The 22,880-nt window shown below is 45.4% G+C and overlaps 1 protein-coding gene across 1 annotated transcript; it reads right to left on the bottom strand.

Annotated features, from left to right (window-relative positions):
- Positions 1–2,599: 2,599 nt before the first annotated feature.
- IDO2 (indoleamine 2,3-dioxygenase 2) lies at positions 2,600–22,013 on the bottom strand. Its single transcript, XM_030538646.1, has 10 exons — positions 21,918–22,013; positions 17,689–17,784; positions 16,339–16,458; positions 15,654–15,772; positions 15,123–15,137; positions 14,272–14,371; positions 13,280–13,397; positions 9,699–9,750; positions 6,012–6,160; positions 2,600–2,970 (listed from the first exon to the last, which is right to left on the bottom strand). The coding sequence occupies exons 1-10, from the start codon at positions 22,011–22,013 to the stop codon at positions 2,600–2,602; spliced, it is 1,236 nt and encodes a 411-aa protein (XP_030394506.1).
- Positions 22,014–22,880: the final 867 nt, after the last annotated feature.

Raw genomic sequence — 22,880 nt, 5'->3', positions numbered from 1 at the left:
CTCCACGGCTGTGGAGTCCAGTAAGGGGGTGAGAACTGCGATCCTGTCTGCAGGGTCAACCCTGTGCAGCTTGCAGGCATTCTCAAAGGCCGTCAGGAAGGTATCTATGTCCTCCCCCTCCTTACGCCGGGGCAGCAAGTGCTTATCTAAGCTTTTTGTAGGCTTAGGTCCCCCCTTACTCACCGCAGCCGGGGCCCCACTGCTCGCCAGCCGGGCCAGTTCCAGCTTATGTTTATGCTGTTTTTCCTTCTTCTTCCGCTCATGTTTACGCTGGTTCTCCTCATGTTCACGCTGTTTTGCCTTCTCCTCCAGCTTTTGCCTCTTTAACTTGAGTTTCTCCCTTTCATATTCCAGCCGCATCTGCTCCACGGATGCCGAGCGTTGCCGGGAAGATCCCCTGCTGGGGGGTGGGCTTCGCCGGGAGGATCCCCTGCTGGCCGTGGGTGTTACGGTGCCCTCGGTATACACTGGGCTCCTCCCCGCCCTTCCCCTAGGCCTAGGAAGGGGGGGTCTCGGGAAGCCCTCAGCCGCCGGCTGACCACTCCCAGCGGGGACAGACACTGGTGCCTGCGCTGCATCTGCCCGGCTGCTTCCCTCAGAGACAGGGCTCCGTTTATTCATGCAGTCTCCCTGCTCCAGCTGGGCAATCAGCTGGTCCTTGCTGAGCCTTCCTGGGTGCAGCCCCCTCTGCTTGCACAGCTCCACCAGGTCACACTTGTGCCGCTTGGCATACATCTTCCTGCTGGCCACTCACAGGCCGGGGTGCTCGCCGCTCCCCACGGTTTCCAGGGGGACCCCTAGTGCACCAGCCCTTCTTGAGGTCACCACCTTTCTGCCAGGGTCGAGCTGCAGACTCCTCCACCCCTGGGACCGCTCGCTGCAATCCCCCGGGGGACCCTGTTACTGCAAAGTCCTTCTCACTGGGCACACACTCCCAGGGGTTAACCACCCCTTCGTTTTACTGCTCCCCAGTCACTTACTGCAGGAAGCGCCGTCCACGGGGTGCAGTATCTCCCGCCGCTGCCACCAGTTGTCACGGAGCGTGGGGGAGTCTGGCCCTGCACCCCTTTTCCTGGGACCCACAGTGACTCTTAGCCAGCCAGTAAAACAGAAGGTTTATTGGACAACAGGAACACAGGTTACAGCAGAGCTTGCAGGCACAGTCAGGACCCCTCCACCGAGTCCTTCTGGGCTTTCAGGGTGCTTGGATCCTAGCTAGGATACCCTGAATTCCGCCCACACAGCCCCAAGCCCAAACTCAAACTGCTTCCCTCCTGCCACTCCCTTCCTTTGTCCCCTTCCCGGGAAAAGGTGTTGACCTTTCCCCTCCCTTACCTAGCTCAGGTTACAGGCCCTGGCATCGTCCATCCTCTCAAGTCCTCCCCTGCTTTCCCATTCCCCACACACACAGTCCCTACTGCATCACAGTGTGCTTACCCCCACTGTGCCAGAACAGGCTCCTATGGGCTGATCATACCCAGAGAGTAGTGAACTACCAAGAAATGCTGCTTTCTGAGCCTTTTAATGGGTGCCACATTTACTCCATATCTTATGCTTCTTATAAACCCAGATACTCTGTTCCCTTTGACAGACAGTCTTGTAACATTTATCAATTCTACCAAAACAAAACAAAAATCTTTAGAGATTCATAATTTAAGGTCAAAGATGCTCCCTTTATTCTTCTGAGCCTCGCAGTCTGGACTGGCTTCCCCCAGCAAATGAGGCCATGGATCTGTTTTTATTTATTTATTTATTTATTTATTACAATCGGTGTTGCTGAAGCTTCTGCTGAGCCAAGGAGTGAAAAGTAACGTTGCTGGCAGCCTGAGAGTGGGTAGGAAAGATTCCATGTTGCTCAAGTACTTGCTAGTATTAAGAGAACCTTAAGGATGAATGTTAGTTTTGGAATACTGATCGCATTTCTCAGAACTAGGTGCCTAATACTGGGACCCCTTAATCTGTATTCAAGCTCCTACATAACTGGCCTGAATTTTTGAGTCTCTCTCTTTGCCCCCCACCAACAGCCACATCAGGCCACCTGTGACTCATGTCACAATGTGCTCATCACGGGAGGGACTTTTAGCCTTGCGAACTGCCAGGCTGCTGAGCTGCAGGAAAGTTCTGCAGCTTCCTGTCTGAATGAAGGTGAAGCAAAGGGTAAGTCCACACAGGGATGATAAACCGTGTCTGACTCAGGCTCGCGGGGCTAAACATTTGCTGTGTAGACATTCGGGCTCAGTCCCAAGCCGAACGTCTACACAGCAATGTTTAGCCCCACAAGCCTGAGTCAGCTGACCTGGGCCAGCCGTGCCATGCCGCAGGTCTTTTATCCCTGTGTAGACATACCCCATGTTTCAGATGGGCAATGGTTTTCTTCTAGTGAATCACCCCAGCGTTCGCTTATTCCCAACATTGAATGTCTTTTGTGTTCATAGAAATGAGGCATAGGATGCTCTACTTAAGATGGACCTTTCAGCTGGGGTGATCCTAGCTAGATCCTGGCACAGGCGCAAATGCAAATGTTAAACAGAAAGCTCTTTTGGTCTTAAGCTTGCACACTCCTCTCGTCCCTAGTGAAACGCATGTGGCACGACAGTGTTTAACCTTGTATTATTCCTGCTCTCGTCGTGTCCCTGACACTCTTCAAGAAGCTCAGGATGCCTGAGCCACCGGTGCCCCTCTCTTGTAACGACGAAGGCGGGTTAATCTGAAAGTTGCCCGCCCAGTGGCTTGGCTTTCCTTTCTTGGCTTTGGCATTAGCAGCTGCTATGACGATGAACTTGGTGACGATAGCAATGTGGTAGGTTCTCAAGTCTGCCAGAACGGACACACACTGGTTGTAAGCTATGCGCAGCTTTTCATTTCCAGAGGACAGTATATGTTGCTTCAGTGACGGGGCAGACTGGATTTCTTCTATGAAGGCCCTGTGGTGGGGTGGCATGTAGTCCCTCATCCTGTGTAGAAATGCAGCTGCAAAAGACCAACAAAAGAAGAGGAGAATCACTTAGCCAGAGATGGGGAGGGGGAGCTATTAATTGTTAAAGCTAATCTTGACAGTTCCCAGGGAATACTTTAATATTGGTACCTGCGTAATCTCTAGCCCACTGTGATTAGTTCTAGAGTGCTGCTGACAGGCACTCTCCTGATTTTCCCAAAAATATCCTGCCAGCATGTCTCAGCCCTGACGTGCCAAGCACTCACTGGCATGCAGAGCGCAGAATGCCAACTGTGTAGAATTGACATGGATCAATAAGGGACTAGATTGAAACCCACCCAGCACTCTTGCATTTGTGAACTAAGTCAGATTTGCCTGCAGATCCCAAGCATAGGAAACAAGCTTATATTCCCAACTGCACCCAGAACTCCCATCCATTGCTTCCTGGTAGCCAGAGATCTTGATAGGGAAGGTAGTGCCTGAGTCTCTGTCTGCCCCTTGATGGTAGCTGTGACGGTGACTTGCTCTATATCCTAAGAGGGAAATTGGAGACAACTTTTCCAGGCCTGGAGGCTATTAATCAGTGGCACCTTACTGAATCCATCATATTGATCCTGTTGCAACCCTACGCAAATTACAGAGTAGACTAGAGACACTTCATGTAATATGATCTCTCTTCACAAATGCATGTGGCTAAATATCCCCAATGAGTAATATTTGCTCTTATACCAAGAAAAATATCCCTAATAAACCAAGTGCATGCAATAAATCTGGAGAGATGCTGGAGTTCATTTAGCCTTGCTTAAGACTAATACACTATCACTTTCCATTCTTTATGTTCTTTCAAGGTATATCTGTGTAACTGGGGAAAAAATAATCAAGAGAATTAAAAACGTTTAAGTGCCTTTAAAAAAACTGATCAATCTAAATTGCGGTTTTCAGCATGAGCCTATTTGTAAGGGGCCCTATTTATAGTTCAGATATAAGCCAATGAAAAATCACTTTGAGCATATTCGGGTCAAATCTGTTCAGATTTTAGAAAAGTCTCTATAATAATTAATGCTTCACTCTAGTAGCAGGCTTCATAGTGCTTTGCAAGGTTGGAAAGCCTCAGCATCTCCATTCTACATGTGGGGAAACTGAGGCCAGGGGCACACTGTGATTTGGTAACACAGCTAGAAAAGGAATCCAAGAGTTTCAGGTCCTGTGGGTGAAATTCAGCCCCAGGCTGATGCACCACTGATCTCCTTGAAGGAGGGCTTAAACTCAACTTACGTGGGGCATTGGACTTGTGGTGGCACTCAGCAAGGGGTGGCTTTTATACCTAAGGCAGGCTAGGAAATGCACCTTCAGAGGTTGAGGAGCTTCTGCTGGGACAGTGTTCATTCTCACTGAAATGGGCGCTGCAGAAACCTCCAGCATGTGTAAATTTACTTTTCCATCTTTGCTGCTGCTTATTCCTCATGCACCCTGTTTCTCCATGAGGCAGGGACATCAAGTCATGCATCAAGCCCTTTATTAACAACTTGGACAGGCAGCTTTGCTTCCCCTCCCCCTTTATCTCCTTTCAATAGAATAGGACTAAATGGAATGTGAAAAGAACCCACTCCCCTCCCCCGCAGCACACCACTAAGGTTACATATTTAACCCCAAAGTCAATGGCCACTCCTCGCCCACATGTCCTCGTTTTGGTTCCTAGTTAGACTGATTATAAACAGGGCTGCTGAGAGTGGGTTTGGGCCCCGGTGAAAAAAATTTTCGGGCCCCCCAACAAGGGCGGATTGGCTAAACAGGGCCGATGAGGGGGGTGCAGAAGTGGACCCGGGGCCCCGGTAATTTGTACTGGCTTCCCCCCTCTATCAGCCCTATAAAGTGTGTACATGGGGGTAAGTTGATGTTACCTGCAGCCTCTGAAGTCTTGCACTTCCTGCCAGTGCAGTGTCCATATATAACCTAGACAGACCTGTTTGGTTTGAATTATTCTATTAATTAGGACCTGCCTTTGGGATTTGGTAATGGGGCTGCCAGAACCTGGGTTTAACAGACATCTTTCCACAATGTATTTGACATAACCTTATTCCCAGATTCTGGACCTTAGCGTCCAAAATTTGGGGGTTAGCATGAAAACCTCCAAGCTTAGTTACCAGCTTGGACCTGGTACTGCTGCCACCACCCAAAAAATTAGAGTGTTTTGGGGCACTCTGGTCCCACTGAAAAACCTTCCCTGGGGACCCCAAGACCCAGATCCCCTGAGTCTCACAACCAAGGGAAATAATCCTTTTTCCCTTCCCCCCTCCAGATGCTCCTGGAGAGATACACAGACACAAGCTCTGTGAAACTACGCAGAGTGATTCCCCCTCTCCGTTCCCAATCCTGGAACAAAAGCACTTTCCTCTTCACCCAGAGGAAATGCAAAATCAGGCTAGCAATCCAACACACAGAACTCCCCTGATTTCTTCCTCCCACCAATTCCCTGGTGAGTACAGACTCAATTTCCCTGAAGTAAAGAAAAACTCCAACCGGTCTTAAAAGAAAGCTTTATATAAAAAGAAAGAAAAAATACAAATGTTCTCTCTGTATTAAGATGATACAACACAGGGTCAATTGCTTAAAAGAATATTGAATAAACAGCCTTATTCAAAAAGAATACAAATCAAAGCCCTCCAGCACTTACATTCATGCAAATACCAAAGAAAAGAAACCATAGAACTTACTATCTGATCTCTTTGTCCTTACACTTAGAAAACAGAAGACTAGAAAATAGAACTACTTCTCCAAAGCTCAGAGGAAACAGGCAGACAGACAAAAGACTCAGAGACACACTTCCCTCCACCCAAAGTTGAAAAAATCCGGTTTCCTGATTGGTTCTCTGGTCAGGTGTTTCAGGTGAAAGAGACATTAACCCTTAGCTATCTGTTTATGACAGTATTGAAGGGAACTTCTTCCCAGCTGACACAGAAGCAGGTGGATTTTGAGACAGTCTGATTTACACAAAACTTTATCCGTTCGTAAATATACCTGATACAGAGCCACAGTCGTTCGTTTAAACAAATAAGCAAAGTGTTGTTTGACTTACTGCTTTCCTTGCTATGATGAATTGTTAATAATTCATCAAAGGCATGAAGTACTGTGCTCTGTGCTGCGCTCCCTCCAGAATAGGACATAGGCTCATCAGAAACTCCTTCATATATCAGCCCTCCTGGCATTGCTGGGTTATCTTTCCACCTTTAACGAGAATGCAAAGCAATAAGAAATGGTGCTTCAGTGAGCTAAGAACCCTACACGGGCCAGATGGAGTAAGTCTTCCTAGGTATGACTCATACATCATCATCTTGGGGCTAACCCTCACTTCCTCAAATGTTAATATATTACACTGGAAGAAAGTGAACATAAGATGCATATGTAACAACAAGCTCCTTTCATGCCTCATCCTCGATACTTCCCTTCCCCATCCTGTCTTTGTCATCACATGCCATGGCAGTGTAATGCAGACTGCAGCAAATCAGATTAGGGACCTGCCATTTTTCTGTAAAGTGAGACGCTCGACTGTTGTGCTGCATGAATAATGAATACAACAAACCAACAGCACCAATACTGACTTTTTTTCCCCCCTTGTATTTAAAAATATAACCCATCCATCACATCTCAAGAAAATTCACCAGGAGAAATAGGTGATGGTACTGGGGATGAGCCATCAAAGACTTCTGCATAATCCTTGTACGCCACCCAGACCTGTGTTGTCATCTGCTGGGTTAAATGCTGCAGAAAATGTGCTCTGGGTAGAAGAGTGCTGTGTGTGTATCTAATGACGGTCATGCTGTGCTCTTGTTTGTATACTATCATTTAGAACCTTCTGTAGCCAGATGTTGGAGATGCTCATGAGATCAACAATGCCTATTTTAAACCCTTTGTTAACAATCGCATCAAGCAGAATGACGACAGCTCGGATTTTCTCGGCTGCCTGGAATGCTCAGGAGAAGTGTAACACTTGCGCAGGGCCACAGTGTAGTGGGGGGAAGGGTCTCTACTGAAACAGGATGTATATAAAATGATATTTTGGGAGTGACCAGTATGATGGTAAAGCATTGTATCAAGATAAAATCCCAGGAGCCAAGAGTTTAATTCCATTCTGTATAGTTCTTTAGGAATTAAAAGGGGTATGGCTTTTTAAAGTGTGTGTGTGTGTGTGTGTGTGTGTGTGTATTCTTCAGCAACAGAACATATAATTGCAAAGAGCAAGCTCTCAGGGATTGGACACTCAATTTTCATTAACCTCCAGGGCGGTTAGTCTGAAATGACTGTGTAGTGGTCTTAAAATGTAACCTTAGTTGTCTCAGACACCAAGAGTATGCTGGCTCATTGTTGTAGCCCACGGGACTACTGCATAATAGTGATCGATCCATTCCATGGTTTTGAAATCGACATCTCTCAAATTCTCCTTTTTAATTTATAGTGCAGAGCTTGCAGGTTTGCTATGAGCAAAAATTTTCTAAACAACTCTTCCTCAGCACTGCATATTAAAATGTCATGCCTGTTAGACTAGATGGCGGGGGCGTTATTAAAATATCAAAAGGGCAGTTAGACTCCTGTCTAACCCCCCTGTCCCTGACCTTCCAATGGGGAGCTAGAAACCTAGCTGCACTTTGTGTCTTTGGAATCTCCTTGCACCAGGGACCTGTCTTGTTTTCCTGTAAAGCACCAGGCTTGACTATGCGATAGTGTGAACCATGGTAGTGGAAAGCATACATGCTCTGTCACGTGAAAACGAATTTCATAGAATATCGGGGTTGGAAGGGACCTCAGGAGGTCATCTAGTCCAGCCCCCTGCTCAAAGCAGGACCAATTGCAGTGGTATCACCCCAAACCCCATCACTGTTGCTGGGAAACATTTGTGTTTGGTGGTTTTGGTTTTGCTAAAAGGAAAAGAATAGCAAAATAACATTGCTATATTCTCAGATCTTCTGGGTTAGGAGAGCATTTGAGGCCGATATTAGTAAGTCCTAAAAGTTTGTTTTTATTTGTTTTTTGGGGTTTTGTTTTCCTTGTCACCTTTCCTTAGGTGACAATGATTCCTGTGGATACAGAGTAGGGACAATGTCCATTTCCTGTAATGGAGTGCAGGGTTTTACCTTTATGTGATGTGATTTCCCCTACCCTCACCAAAAACACTAGTCTTGAGCAAACCAATAAACTGGCTAGTTGTGGTTTTTCCTGACCTGATGTGCTTTTTCCACCACTCATCCAAACCCTGCCATGTTTGCTTTATGCATCCATGTCTACAAGTGGCTAAAAGCTCTGAATGGAAAGGGGTGGGGGCAGGAATCAGGATTCTGGAAATAACTGTGCCCTGCCATGAATATATCTCCTGGCTTCTGAAGAATGTATGTATTTAGCTGTTTATACTACTGAAAGGTTGCAATTTTGGAGGTTTCAGTTAGGAATTTGGGGCTGACCCTCCCCCTTAACTTCCAGGAACAGCTGTTATACAAATCTAAGAGGGAAAAATAGTTTTATCAAATGTTCAGTTATTTTTAGCTGTCTCAGAAATACATTTATAGTAACCTCCAGTCCTGTACTGTTTATAACAGAACAGAATTTAAAAGGCATGTGTTTTTCAGGCTGACAACCTTCAAGACAAGGTCAGTTTAGATGGAAAACTGAAGAAAATTTAAGATGCAGCAGGCCTTTACACGTGGGAACACTGAAACCTGTTACAAAATTAAAGTTAGCAACCCCAAGATAACACTGGTATTAGAGTACTTTGGGAGTTCTGAGCTCTCCAAGTGAGGATCTGGCATGACAAAGGCGTTTTGAACAAGACTTCAATTATTCCTGAGATCTATCTTTTTGCTTTACATACACAAATAGTGGTGGGATGTGTGGGGATTTTTTGTGGTGGTGGTTGGTTGGTGTGTGGTTTTTGTTTTTGTTTTCTTGTTTTGTTTTTTTTTTCCTCTAATGAGCGGCATCCTGTTAAAACAGTGGCAAGGTAATTTTGTTAATGTGATTCCATGAAGAACTGCATTTAGCAGAAGAGACCTACTGGCCTTCCAGCGATGTCTATAGAAACTATATAGCACAAGGTCAGGAAGAGAGAGCTGAAAGTACTGAGACTGTAATCTCTTTGGGGCAGGGACTGTTGTTTTGTTCAGTGGGACAATGGTGCCCTGTTCTGTGACAAGGGCTCTGAGGCAGTACAAATAATTAACAATGTGTCCAACAAAAAACCACCCATCTCCAGGGTTGCTAGCTGGGTCAAGAACTTTTCAGGATCTGTTTCCGTATGATTGATACTAACAACGTTCATGGTGCAGAGAACACCAGCGGTCGGGGGAAGAGTTGGTCTTTTGAAAGGCAGGGACAGATCATGGGGAAAGGCAGAAGAGGAATTCTGACCAGCCATTGTGCTGTGCTCTCTTGCTGATCCAGGGTCCTGTGATCACTGTCGCCATGTATGAGAAGTTTGGGATTGGGGCAGGGTGGAACACACCTGAATCCCTGTGACATCTTCGTCCCATGTGTTGGGCTGGCCCAACGTGGATAACGCAAACCAAACATTCCCTTTCCAAAAGAAAGGGCTCTTCTTCTCATGCCTAGGCACAAGGTCGTCACTCACTATAACCCAAGTTATCCCTGCCACACGAGAGAGACTGTGGCACCCGATGTACCTACATTAGGGCTGCCTTCCTCCAACAGCCTCTTCTCCATCCTTGGGAATTGCTGACATATGCATTTCCCTCTGGAATGATCACCTCGTACTTACCCAGACAGAAAGATCCGGATCACGGCATAAAATATTGCTGGATCCACATAGTCTAGGAAAGAAATCAAATTGTGATGTCACTCCAAGCCAATGGCAGTTAGTTACATCTGCATCAGCCTTCTCCCATCACCTTCCTTCTCAGTCTGAGAGAGAAATGCCCTGAATCTTTAGAAAAACAACTTGTGGATGAAGCTGGAATGCTGTGTGCTGCCACCATCACCCTCCAAAATGTGACCTGGCCCCTTTAATGCTCCCGTAAGCTTCATTCATGGCACTGAACATTCACTTGAAATAATGGAACTCCAGGTACTGCGAGCTGTTGCACCACGTGATTGGCTGATGAAGAATTATTAAGCTGTCTCTGGCCAAGAGCTCAGTAGCTTGGTCTGTTGCTCATATTGCTGTATGGATTCTTCCTTGATGCTGGCTCTGCCTTCCTCCTGAGACTTCAGTACCATCCCTCTGCCTTGGCCCTTGCTGGCTGATAGCTGTAAATGATCTCAAAGGCACGTTCCCCCCCCATATCATAGACTATCAGGGTTGGAAGGGGCCTCAGATCATTTAGTCCAACCCCCTGCTCAAAGGAGGACCAATCCCCAACTAAATCATCCCAGCCAGGGCTTTGTCCAGCCAGGCCTTAAAAACCTCTAAGGAAGGAGATTCCACCACCTCCCTAGGTAACCCATTCCAGTGCTTCACCATCCTCCTAGTGAAAACGTTTTTCCTAATATCCAGCCTAAACCTCCCCCACTGCAACTTGAGTTCATTACTCCTTGTTCTGTCATCTGCTACCACTAAGAACAGTCTGGATCCAACCTCTTTGGAACCCCCTTCAGGTAATTTGACACCAGCTATAAAATCCCCCCGCCCCCCCTTCTTCTTTTCTGCAGACTAAACAAGCCCAGTTCCCTCAGCTTTTCCTCATAAGTCATGTGCTCCAGCCCCCTAATCATTTTTGTTGCCTTCCACTGGACTCTTTCCAATTTTTCCACATTCTTCTTGTAATGTGGGGCCCAAAACTGGACACAGTACTCCAGATGAAGCCTCACCAATGTCAAATAAAGGGGAATTATCACATCTCTCCATCTGCTGGCAGTGCCCCTACTTACACAGCCCAAAATGTTGTTAGCCTTCTTGGCAACAAGGACACACTGTCGACTCATATCCAGCTTCTCATCCACTGTAATCCCTAAGTCCTTTTGTGCAGAATTGCTGCCAGCCACTCGGTCCCTAGTCTGTAGCAGTGCATGAGATTCTTCCGTCCTAAGTGCAGGACTCTGCACTTGTCCTTGTTGAACCTCATCAGATTTCTTTTGGCCCAATCCTATAATTTGTCTAGGTCCCTTTGTATCCTGTCCTTACCCTCCAGTGTATCTACCACTCCTCCTAGTTTAGTGTCATCTGCAAACTTGCTGAGGGGCAATCCACGCCATCCTCCAGATCATTAATGAAGATATTGAACAAAACCAACCCTTGGGGCACTCCACTTGATACCAGCTGCCAACTAGACATGGGGCCATTGAGCCCAATGATCTAGCCAGGTTTCTATCCACCTTATAGTCCATTCATCCAGCCCATACTTCTTTAACTTGCTGGCAAGAATACTGTGGGACCCATTAAGTTCTGTCTGTCACCCTGGGTGTCTGAGCACATTTCAGATGTGTTTCGTGCAGCAAACATGCTCTCCCCACCTAAGCACGTCAAGGTAACTTCACTTGAAACCAACGCATCGCAGTGTCTATGCCTGTCTGTGTTCCTTGTCCGTGTAGGATGACACTGCTGCTGGCAAAGTCTGATTACAGCCCTCCAGTGACAGCAGAGAATCACAGGGTTCAGAAGTCAGTGTGGCTAACATTATCCCCCGCTGTACATGAATGTCCATAATGGAGAGGAGGGGGCATGAACGTCTGGTAAAGCCAAGAGCTGTTGTATAAAAAGAACTGGTCGTTTATAAGGATGTGAAATAAGAGTTGCAGCCCGAACTCCTCTCACACTTAGACCAGGGGACTCTCATAAAGAGGTCCACATTGTCCATCATGCGGACAATCCTGGTTTGGGCCCTACCTGGCTGCTGTATCTCAAACAATTAACTGTAGCTGTGTGTGTTCCATGGAGCCTCTTTCTGTAAAATAGTCATCTGCTTCACAGAGCTTAGTAAAACACACGTGTAAGGAAGTGATTTGACATCCCTGGGTGGACCGTGCCATGTTATCATTAAGCATTCACTTCTGTTTCCATGCCAGGGGACAGACACCAGCCTAACCCTTCACCCTAGCTAAGCAAGGCTGGTCTGAGCTGCTCTGGAATCAGAGGGGAGTTGAAGAGCAGTGAGAGGCTTTTCAGTGTTGCTGCTCTGATTGTCTCACAAAACTCACTTGATTTTATTCAGGACTCTTGCTAAGCCATACATGCGCACACATCCCTGCACTATTCTGGGAATATCTGTCTTGTATTTGATTTTTCTCCAAGCCATGACACCTGCAGCCCTGTCCTTGCCTAGTCTTTATACTCTGAGTCCGGTGGCACCTTTAAAGACTAACAGATTTATTTGGGCATAAACTTTTGTGGGTTTAAAAACCCCACTTCAGATGCATGGAGTGAAGATTACAGATGCAGGCACTGTTATACTGAGACATGGAGAGAAGGGAGTTACCTCACAAGTGAAGAATCAGTGTTGACAGGGCCAATACAATAGTCCATTCCCAATAACTGATGAGAAGGTGTCAATACCAAGAGAGGGAAAGTTGCTTCTGTAACGAGCCAGCGACTCCCAGTCCCTATTCAAGCTGAAATTAATGGTCTTAAATTTGCAAATGAATTTTAGTTCTGCAGTTTCTCTTTGAAGTCTGTTTTTCAAGGTTGGGTGTTTGTTTTTTTGTTCAAGTATGGCTACTTGTAAATCGGTTATAGAATGTCCAGGGAGACTGAAGTGTTCCTCTACTGGCTTTTGTATGTTACTATTCCTGATGTTTGATTTGTGTCCATTTATCCTCTTACGTAGAGACTGTCCAGTTTGGCCAATGTACATGGTAGAGGGGCACTACTGGCATGTGTTGCCATATATCACATTGGTAGATGTGCAGGTGAATGAGCCTCTGATGGTGTGGTTGGGTCCTCTGATGGTGTTGCTAGAGTAGACATGGGGACAGAGTAGGCAACGAGGCTTGTTACAGGGTTTGGTTCCTGGGTTAGTGTTTCTGTGGAGTGGTGTGTAGTTTCTGGTGAGTAACAAATTTAACACCATTAATTTGGGCTTGAATAGGGACTGGGAGCGGCTGGCTCATTACAGAAGCAACTTTTCCTCTCCTGGAATTGACACCACCTCCTCAATTATTGGGAGTGGACTATTGTATTGGCCCTGTCAACACTGGTTCTCCACGTGTGCGGTAACTTCCTTCTCTTCATGTGTCAGTATAACAGTGCCTGCATTTGTAATTTTCACTCCATGCATCTGAAGAAGTGGGTTTTGGCTACCCCCGATACATTTGCACTCAGAGTACAGTATTTCTGCTCCTGTATCCCAATGAATTAATGTTTGTGCAGTGATCTGAAAACATTTAGGTGTGAAGAAGTATTATTACCGTGCATCCGTTTCAAAGCATCAGTCATCTCTTTAATGGCCTTTGCCATCTCTTGCAGGGCCTGATGCAGGGCCTCTTTGTCAGGCTGCAGGATGGCATTACCTGCCTGAACAACGGCCTATAAGAGAACAGTGGAAGAGCTGTGACGTACTGGAGAAACATGGGTTTATGTGCCCTCGGTGTGCTTCTGGGCACACTGCCCCCTCTCTCCTTATCTTATTGGCTCATTCTGAGCTCACCTGGCAGGGCTTTCTCACCTTGCTATGGTAAGAGAAACCTAAGCAAACTGCCATCATGCTATAGGGTGCAGATGGTTCTGAATTCCAACCCCTGAAACCTTGCAGATGCTGAGACAGGACCTCCCAAACCAAAGCACAGGAGAGAAGGGGGTTGTGTGCCCATCAGTGCCCCCAATGCAGGATTGCACAAGTGACTTCATTAGTAGTGGCAGACATTGGTCTCCTTGGCTGTGTTTGTGACAGTCTCTGTTAATCGACAGCACAGGGGGAGCATGGGCAGTAGCAGTGCAAGCATCCATATATGAACATTATACACAAACACAGAGAACTTTCCCTCTGGGGAACACCTGCTAGGCAGCTTCACTCTACGTATCCCATGTAGTTCTTTGCCAAGACTGCTAACAAAGCAGCCTGTGTCTTCTGAGAACAGCCGCCCCTCCTCTTCCAGGTGAGCGGCCGTTTGTCAGGCTGGAGTACTACAGATCTGGGCCAGGCTGGAACACATGATCCTTCATCTTCATCTTCTGTTTAATTCCTAATAAATCTGACTCAGATTGGATTGTGTTGACTGCAAGGCAGACCACCTTTTTTCAACAGACTCTTTTGACAATAGGCCATCCCACTGATACCTGTGACCTCCTGTCTGCTTTGCCTATGTCTCTGCAGATCTGAGTGAATTGCATCCGGAGTCGAGAAGCATTAGGAGAGAAATGTTTGTCCACCCAGGAGGGTGCTGTACGAGTTGTACTGTACCTTAAGCCCAGGCGCTGCTGCCTTCTCAACAAGGCAAGTAACTAAAATGAATCCTCTCAAACTCTCTCCACCAGGCAGTGAAAAGATGGTGTCCAGATTCCTTTAAGGAGGAGAATTTTGAAAATACATAACATGTGGAGATTGAAACACACACATTCTAGCAATGAGACTAATTGGCCCTTCATTGCTCTGAAGTGCAGCCACGTTCTAGCCAGATCCTGCAACACAAGTGGTGTTTGCCCTAGCTTTGGGCAGGCTCTAATAAGCTACAAATATTGCTGCCGGTTAGGCAGCAGTGTGGGGATATAGAATACCTTCCTCCTCTTTATCCCCTTCCCCAGCTGCCACATTCAGATTTGGGAGAGGATGCCACACACTGAGAACCCACCTAACATGCCTGAGTCTTTGGACATTCAGAGTGGAAGACGTCTGCATTGCAGATGGCAGCATCTGCCTCCTGTGAAAATTGCAAGTGGCTCGTAGGTCCCACTGCCGGCCCCTCAGATCAAAGTGGAGCAATGCATGCTGGGGCATGTAGGGTCTGATTTTTTTCAAAGGAGCTCAGCACCCCACATGCACCCAATGTGCCGAGTCCATGTCTCCACCATCCATACCTATGTGTGAAAAATCACAGCTGTAATCTGGTTTACAGAAGTCTGGGGGTCACGTAGAGGCCACCCAGCTGCTGCTAAGTGGTACTGGAATTCCTCTGGTCAAGAGTGAGCTGCTTTATGTTGTGCTCATGTAGCAGGAGACAGATGTAAACTAAAAGAGCCCTGAGGTGATGGAGCAAATAATTGAATTGAAACAAAGCTAATGCAGTTAAATAAATAAGCATATTAGATACTTACTCAATTTCCAAAGGCCTACAGGAGTTTCGGGTGTTAACAGCAAATGTGTAAAAAAAACAACAAAAAAACATGGGAATAACAAATCACTATATTGAAATGGAATCTATTACCAATGACGACGTGTGTGTGTGTGTGTGTGTGTGTGTGTGTGTGGGCGCGCACGCTTCAGAATGAGATTTTGTCCTAACACTGATGTTAACAGTAATGGCATTTGCTCCTGTTTTCCTGTGTGTGCACACCACAACACCCCTCAATTGACAAAGAGCTGAACTCTCCCACCAAACCTGAAAAGATCTTTGTAGGGAATATTCATCCTTCATTCCAGCCAGGCTCAGAACAGAGTAGGACAGGGAATATTTTAAAGGATTTTCAAAATGTTAGAGCTAAAATCTAAATGGACAAAAATGGTCTTAAACCATCCTGCTAGATTGACCAATGGTTGCATTTGTGCTGATTTGATACCTGACACAACCACTGTAACAGCTCGATTTCAGTCTGTCCAGATGTAGATTTCATTGTTCTTGCATTTACCCATTAAGATTCTTTTTCTTCCAGTTGGCTAGCACAAAATCTGCATGAACCAGGATAGGAGGCAGTCCCAGCATCTGAGAGATCTCCCAGTAGGGAACAGCAAGGTTTCGTGGCAGAAGCTGGAAGACACAAACTTGTGCTATTCATTTTCTCCTGAAAATGATCCAGTTGGAATGTTAAATGTAGCAGGCTCCTCATCTGCAGGGGGCCGGGGACACCCTGCTCTCAGACACCAAGAGTACAACTACACTGCAAAAAAAAAAAAGGAGTGTTCTTAACTCAGGTTGAAGTAGCAAGGAAGACTCAGCAATCTGAGTTGAAGTTAAAGCCTACGGGGAAGCTGGGGTTTGAACTCAGGCTGCCAGCCTGAGTGAAAAGCCAAGTTCCCATGTCTTGGCTGCTATTTTAACCCGAGGTAAGATGGGTCCTTTTTCTGCAGTGTAGAAGACAAACCCTCAAGCTGCACTTGCTATAGATGCTGGCTGATGTCAGGTAAGTTCAGAGCTTTGTAACTGGCAATAGCACAAGCCGTTCCCAGCTCAGCATGGATTCTCCAGCTCTCTGCAGGTACAAACATTTTACCTGGAGGGGGCCATTCTGCTGCCTATTCTGGTGGCATTAATCTGAAAAGAGCAAAAGCTTCTTGATTTCAAAGAGCAAATAACCCATTTGGTGCTGCTTTTACCTTGACCGTCTCCTCCTCTCCTTCTTGCCAGACGAACCCCATCGTGATGAAGCTGAGTGCGAGGTGGGCCAAGCGTAGCTCTCGATGCCCTTTGAGATGCTGACTGCTCAGCTGGGGCATCTGCCAATGAGAAACTTGTGAAAAAGGCATTTTAGAGTGGTAAAAATTAACATCACCAGAGCTCTCAGTGCACCCAGCCAACTCCCAGTGCCCTGGGGAGATATTCTCCTCCCATAAACTGAGGCCCTGAAGCAAAGTAATTTGCCCTGCATCACAAAACAAGTCAAAGTCTGAGCTCAGAACAGGATCCCAGTCATCCTGATGCCCATCCCTGTGCTCTGTTACCTCTGTGAAATATCCTTGCCATCTTCAGCACAAACAGTTTCTCTGCTCTGCTCAGCCTTCTCTTCTTTCTGCCTTAGAATAGGGCTTATTACACTGATGGAACTTCTCAGTTGTAGCACTACTATATGGTAAACTCCCGGTCTTTTTAGAGCGCTGGCTCTCACCCTTTCCAGACTACTGTACCCCTTTGAGGCGTCTTTCTCTTGCATACCCCCAGTTTCACCTCACTTAAAGCCTACTTGCTTACAAAATCAGACCTAAAAATACAAGCGTGTCACAACACATTATTACTGAAATTGCTTATTTTCTCATTTTAACCATATAGTTACAAAATAAACCAATTGGAATATAAATATTGTACTTATATTTCTATGTATAATATAGAGCAGTATAAACAAGTCATTGTCTGACATTTTAAAATTTGTACTGACTTCACTAGTGCTTTTTATGTAGCCCTGTTGTTAAACTAGGCAAATATCTAGATAAATTGATGTATCTCCTGGAAGACCTCTGAGTACCCCTGGTTGAGAACCACAGTTTTTAGAGAAGCTTTACAGAAAGGTGTTCTTTCCTCTCACATCTGGTCCCTTTTTTTTTTTTTTAAATCGGAGCGCTAATTTGAGATTAAAAGTGCTGCAGCAAAGCTCTAGATGCAGGAATCTGGAATAGTTCCATGTTATGATTAACTCCAAAACCTATTTGCTTTCTAGCTGAAATGATGAGTCCTGGTCCATCTTTGTGCTGTACCTCTAGTGACACCTGAAGGAATTCTCTCTGTATTACACACTGTACAGGAGAAGCTGTGGGTGTTTTTTGTTTTACTTTTCTCCCCTTTTGGTTTTTTAATCCCGATACATTGGGATCTATGTTTTCTCCAATGTTTGTGTTTTAGCTTTGTTTGAAGATGAGGCTCCAGTGCTGCAGGTGCAGAGGTGACTGGCACCAACATTAACTTGAGGTTAATCCCCAAGAATCTAGAATTCAAGCAGAGGATTAAATAGGCACCTTGTACACTTGTGAACGGAGCTGATGGCTCTGGATCAGGTGAGGCAGGTTGTTGGCAATCTCCATCCAAGGCCCATAGAGAGCAGGGAGTTCACTCTAGAACAGAAAAAAGGCCTTAAATCATCCAACAAACAATTCTGTTAGGAACTAGTGCAATAAAAAGTCATTGACTGTATCTCCTCACTGACCCTTAATTTGATGAGCAAGTTCATGACTGGGGTAGTAATAGATGCTTTGGGGCAGGAACAAGGGGCATCCGCAGAGTTCAGGGTGGTGTGACTGATGTAGCAGGCGGGACTGCGGGATGGGATTGATGGGCATGACTGGTAGAGCTGCATGTTCAGGGAGTCCGAGACTGGAGTAAGGGGGAATTGAGGTGTCTGAATGCTTGTACAGTGCCCCACCAGGCAATATCTGGCTAATTATTAGCCTGCGTCCTCTTTCTTCTTGTTTAAATGCTGAGGTGCTTAAAAATATCAGTGAGGGGTGTGTGTCATATTTCTGGGGGGGAAACAATAAAGCCGCCTTTCTTCAACTGGAGAATCCTGATCCTTTCACTGTATTTTGTATCCACTGATTTTCATGAAGAATAATTCCCTTCGGGGCTACGTGGCTTTTATATTTTATCTGGGATCAATGTAAACTAAGTGGCTATTTCCTTGTGTGGGATCTGAGTAGGACAAAGGTTTAATGGGCGTTTTTTCTGCTTTTAAAAATGCCACTGTAATGACCCAGTGATAACTGATGTGAAACAAATGGCTTGTTCTCTCACCCCTTTTGCCTCCGGTGATCCCAGTGATCAGAGGCAAGTTAAAGGAGAGGACAGACTCGTTTCCTGACATTGCCCAACGTTGCTCCCATTACTTCTGCCTTCCCCAGATTCTAAGGCATTTCTGTCTTCATTGCAGTGGGGACCCAGACAGCACAGTACTAGCTGACTTGCAATCCATTTAAATGGGCTTCTTTTCCCACTTTGTTTGAGGATGGTGGTTGGTATTTAAAACACAGATGCAAAGTAGGGAGTGTATTGTGGAGGTGCCCAGCATGCAGGGAGGGGTGTACCCCATGGTGCTATTTTAGGATTTCCTCCAATGTCAGTCAGTCCCTTCCATCTCCATTAAATTAGAACTGACACTTTTTTTCTTTTTTTCTTTTTTTTTAAGCACAAATGGAGTCATTTTTCATAGGTTTCTCACTCCTCTCATAGGAGTGAGGCTTTATTCGAGAATAGCAGAGAATTGCATGAAAAACTGAGTAGCAATTTGGTGGCACTGCTGAGCTCAGGTTAGCCAGCGTCTGAAACTACCACTCGGCTCAGCTGAGCTTCCTGAAAAATCCAACCCCTCTTGTATGTCTGCCCAGCCATTATGGTGCACAAGACTTTCAGGATGTCTTATCTCTGGGGATGGGTGTGGAACTTTTACATTATCTCTTATGTGCCAAAAGGGGAAGAAAATGAGCTGCTGCTGAAAGTACTTTTGAGATGTTTCGGGGCCTGCAATGAGCAGATGGGGGCAGGGGATTTGGCTTAATTGAATTGTTTGTTTTCTGGTATTGCTGAGCACTTTCCAGACAGACACAAGCACAGTCCCTGCAGGGAGAATATAACTCCTTCCCCAGCAAAGATGCACATGCCAAGGGTGCCACTTTTAGTGACTATGTACGTAATTAATATGGTTACATTACCACAGCAGCATATTGTAGCTTCGCTCTAGACGAGTCATTCTCTGAGATGCAGACAAAGAACAGATCCAAGCAGGCAGCAATCCCTGCTTTGGGAGCTGTTTGGCTGTGACACGTTCAATGCCTCAGCTAACACAATATCGACAAACCCCAAGCATTCAAAAGCTGAATCAGGCCCCAGGTGACTTAAAAAGAACCCAATATTTTAAGAAATCTCATGGTTTTTATTTGGCTTCTGATTTTTTTAGCTTTTATATGGATCACTTGTTCAGACTTACGCTGCAAAGCTTTTATTGCTGTTGTTACTACACAAGAATCTGTCATTAAACTTGTCTCTGAGAGCAGCATATGAGGGAAATGGAGCCGCTCCGTAATAACTGGTGAACCATGCATGTTGACCTAGTTACTGGGATATTACTGATGACTACATGGCCTTAGGTTAATGAGGAGGATGGTGAGGAAACAGAATGGCTCAAGATAATTCACCACTTGGTAAACACTTGAGGGTTCTTAATAGTTCAACCATCATCTCTCAACTTTTGAAGACTGTACATCCTGGCTCCAGGCATCTTACAAAATGGGTTTTGATGAGCAGGGCCAAAGTCTGGAAACCAAAAGATCAAAAGGGCTGTGGCAGTTTAAAAAGGGAGTCTGAGGGGGGAGTGGTTGTTTGTCTGGGTGGAACCAGACTGATACATAGGATCTGAAGAAATGAGGTCTGCTTCGGGGATAGTAAGCCGTTTGGTAAGATAGACAGACAGGTAGAGACTCCCTTTAAAATCCCTTTTCTCTAAACGCTTTGTTCTGGTTGCAAAATAGACAGCCTTCTGAACAGTACTGTCTGGTCACTGTAATCCCCACTAGGCTCAGACTCCCAAAGGGAAGAACTGCATGTGCCAAACCTAGTCAGACCTGCAGGCTAAGCATGGTTGATATGCAGGGTATATCGCTCAGGGCCTGGCCTAAAAGAATTATGGAACTCTGCCCTGGGAGCCTAGTGGGAGAGGGAGAGTGTGTGTGTGTGTGTGAGAGAGACTGACTGACTGACTGACTGATATTTGAGGGGGTGCGGTGAGAGAGACCAGGAACCAGGGATAGGTGGAGCTAGCCATGTAATCGCACCACTGGGACTTTATAACAACTCTGAATAGCGAGATAATCATGATTTTTATCCCAAGTTGGATACAACTATGCACAAACATTTTATAACCATTTCACAGTCTGGTAATGGCCTTAAATAGCACCACTGTGGATATCAGGACTCTTTGGTTCCAGTACTCAGCTCATCTGAGAGACTCCAAAGGGGAGCAGGTATTCATAGAAGCATAGGGTTGGAAGGCACCTCTAAGTCATAAAGTCCGGCTCCCTGTGCTGAGGCAGGACCAAGTAAAGCTAGACCATCTATGACAGGCATTTGTCCAACCTGTTCTTCAAAAGCTCTAGAATAGGGAGGCTGTACAATCCCCATCATTGGAGCTTAACTACCCTGGTAGGTTAGATATTAGGAATAACGTTCTAACTACATCTCCCTAGCTGCAGTTTAAGCCCATTAGTTCTCCACCTTTCTTCGGTGGACATGGAGAACAGATGATCCCCATCCCCTTTATGATACCAGTTCAAATATGTTAAAACTGTTGTCTCCCCTCAGCCTTCTTTTCTCAAAAGCAAATATGGCCAAGGTGTGTGTGGGGTTTTTTTGTTTGTTTGTTTGTTTTTTAAATCTTACCCCATAAGTCAGGTTTTCTAAACCTTTTATCATTTCTGTTGCTTTTCTCTCCAATTTGTCCATGTCTTTCCTGATGTGCTGTCTCAGTGTGTGCAGAAGGCAATCAATCCTGCTATTCTGGCATTTCACTATCTGCAGAACATGGTCTTTTTCCAGCTTGGAAGGAACTGGAATGTCAGTTACTATCCTGGTGACTGTAAATACAATGACTTTAAGGGCCTGATCCTGCCAGGTTCTGAGCAGGTGAAGCCAGTGGAGCTGTCAGCAATTAGTATTAGAATTTTGTAGGACTGGGCCTTTTTAAGTGCTGGCACTGCGATTTAAACACAAGCTACTGGATATTAAACTACGCTTGTTTAACTTCCCTGTCTGTATCATGTTTCTCAATATTTTACTTGCATAATCTTGAATTGATTTCTTGCAAGCTTCTGCTCAAGGAGTACCATTTATAATTTGCTGTCACTTTTTAAAAAGGATTAAAGCTGAAAGTCTGTATTCCAAAGCTCACTCTCGCCTGTACTCAGACTTGGTAAAAATCTGTAAATACAAGATCAATTCTTTCTTTGGTGTCAAGTGAAGATTTCATTTCCCCTCTCCTGGCACTTTTTTTATTGCTTTTTAAGAATTAAAATCTTGTCCTCTATTGAATTTTGTTAAAATATTTAAGCAAAAAAAATTGTATTTGTGTATAAATAAATATTAGTAAATGATTCAATTTATAAGCTATTTCTATAGAATAAGAAAACTGCCCACCAACCCTTCTGTTTGAAAGTGTTGCGTTTCCCTTGACATGAATGTCTCGTATAGAGAGAGTCCCTACCAGAGGATTTGGAAGAAGGAAGCCATAATCTTCAGAGAGATGAAATCCTCTTAAAGTAAAAAGCAGCGGTTTCTCCTCACTTTTGTTGTTCTCCATCGTTAGACATATGAACTCGGCCTCAGTTTGGGAGAGTAAAACCTACTGCATAAGAGAAGGTTCAGACTCTATCTGGGTACTGGCCCTGCCAGAGAAAGCATCAAATAAGCACACTGGTAATGTGCTGAGTAAGTAAGTACTAAACCTTTGTCCTGGGCCTAAACCCACTGGCCAATGAGGATTCTGAGTAAACATGATTAAAGGTTGCTGATAAGGTGGAGTGTGGAGCAAACTCTAATCTAGCAACATCCCCTTATGGAAAAGTCCTGTAGAAAGATTCTCATTCTGTGTTAAAGTGTGGGTGGGTGGGGGGCGTGTTTTCTGGATACTCCTGTGGAATTTGATAAAGAGCTAAAGATTGACTTGGGAACCTTATTAAAAAGATCACTCTAAAACCCCACAGAATTTAACAGGGCAGAGGAATATCTACCAAGCCCTATTGGTTTAATTCCAAATAAATTCAATAGACATTATGGAAATGTCCTATGTCCATTCGTAACTGAAAAATGAGCCCATCAGAGAAGGCGCATGTCTCCATTGCACTAGGGTGCTTGTCATTTCCTGTGCTGTAGCAAAAAGATGGTCTGTAGTTTGATGCTGGCAATGACTCACAAGGCACATCCTCTGACGTGCAGCCAATGCGGTCTCCAGACACTGCAGTTTCCAGTAGATAGAGGTGCACCTTATGTATGTATGTATGTTGCCATTCTATCTATGTCTGTACAGGGTGATGTATACACACTGTGTGGACTAGTAGAACAGTAGGAGCACGTGTGAAGAATGCATGGGGACGATCTCTGCTGGCCAAGCATTATCACTGTGATACGGGTAGCTGGTGTGAAGCCAGGAGAGAGGAAGACCTAGAAT

The sequence above is a fragment of the Gopherus evgoodei genome, chromosome 19 (genome assembly GCF_007399415.2).
Source record: "Gopherus evgoodei ecotype Sinaloan lineage chromosome 19, rGopEvg1_v1.p, whole genome shotgun sequence".
NCBI lineage: Eukaryota > Metazoa > Chordata > Testudines > Testudinidae > Gopherus > Gopherus evgoodei.
Note: the sequence above shows the minus strand (reverse complement) of the source record. Positions and strands in the feature narration are given on the sequence as shown.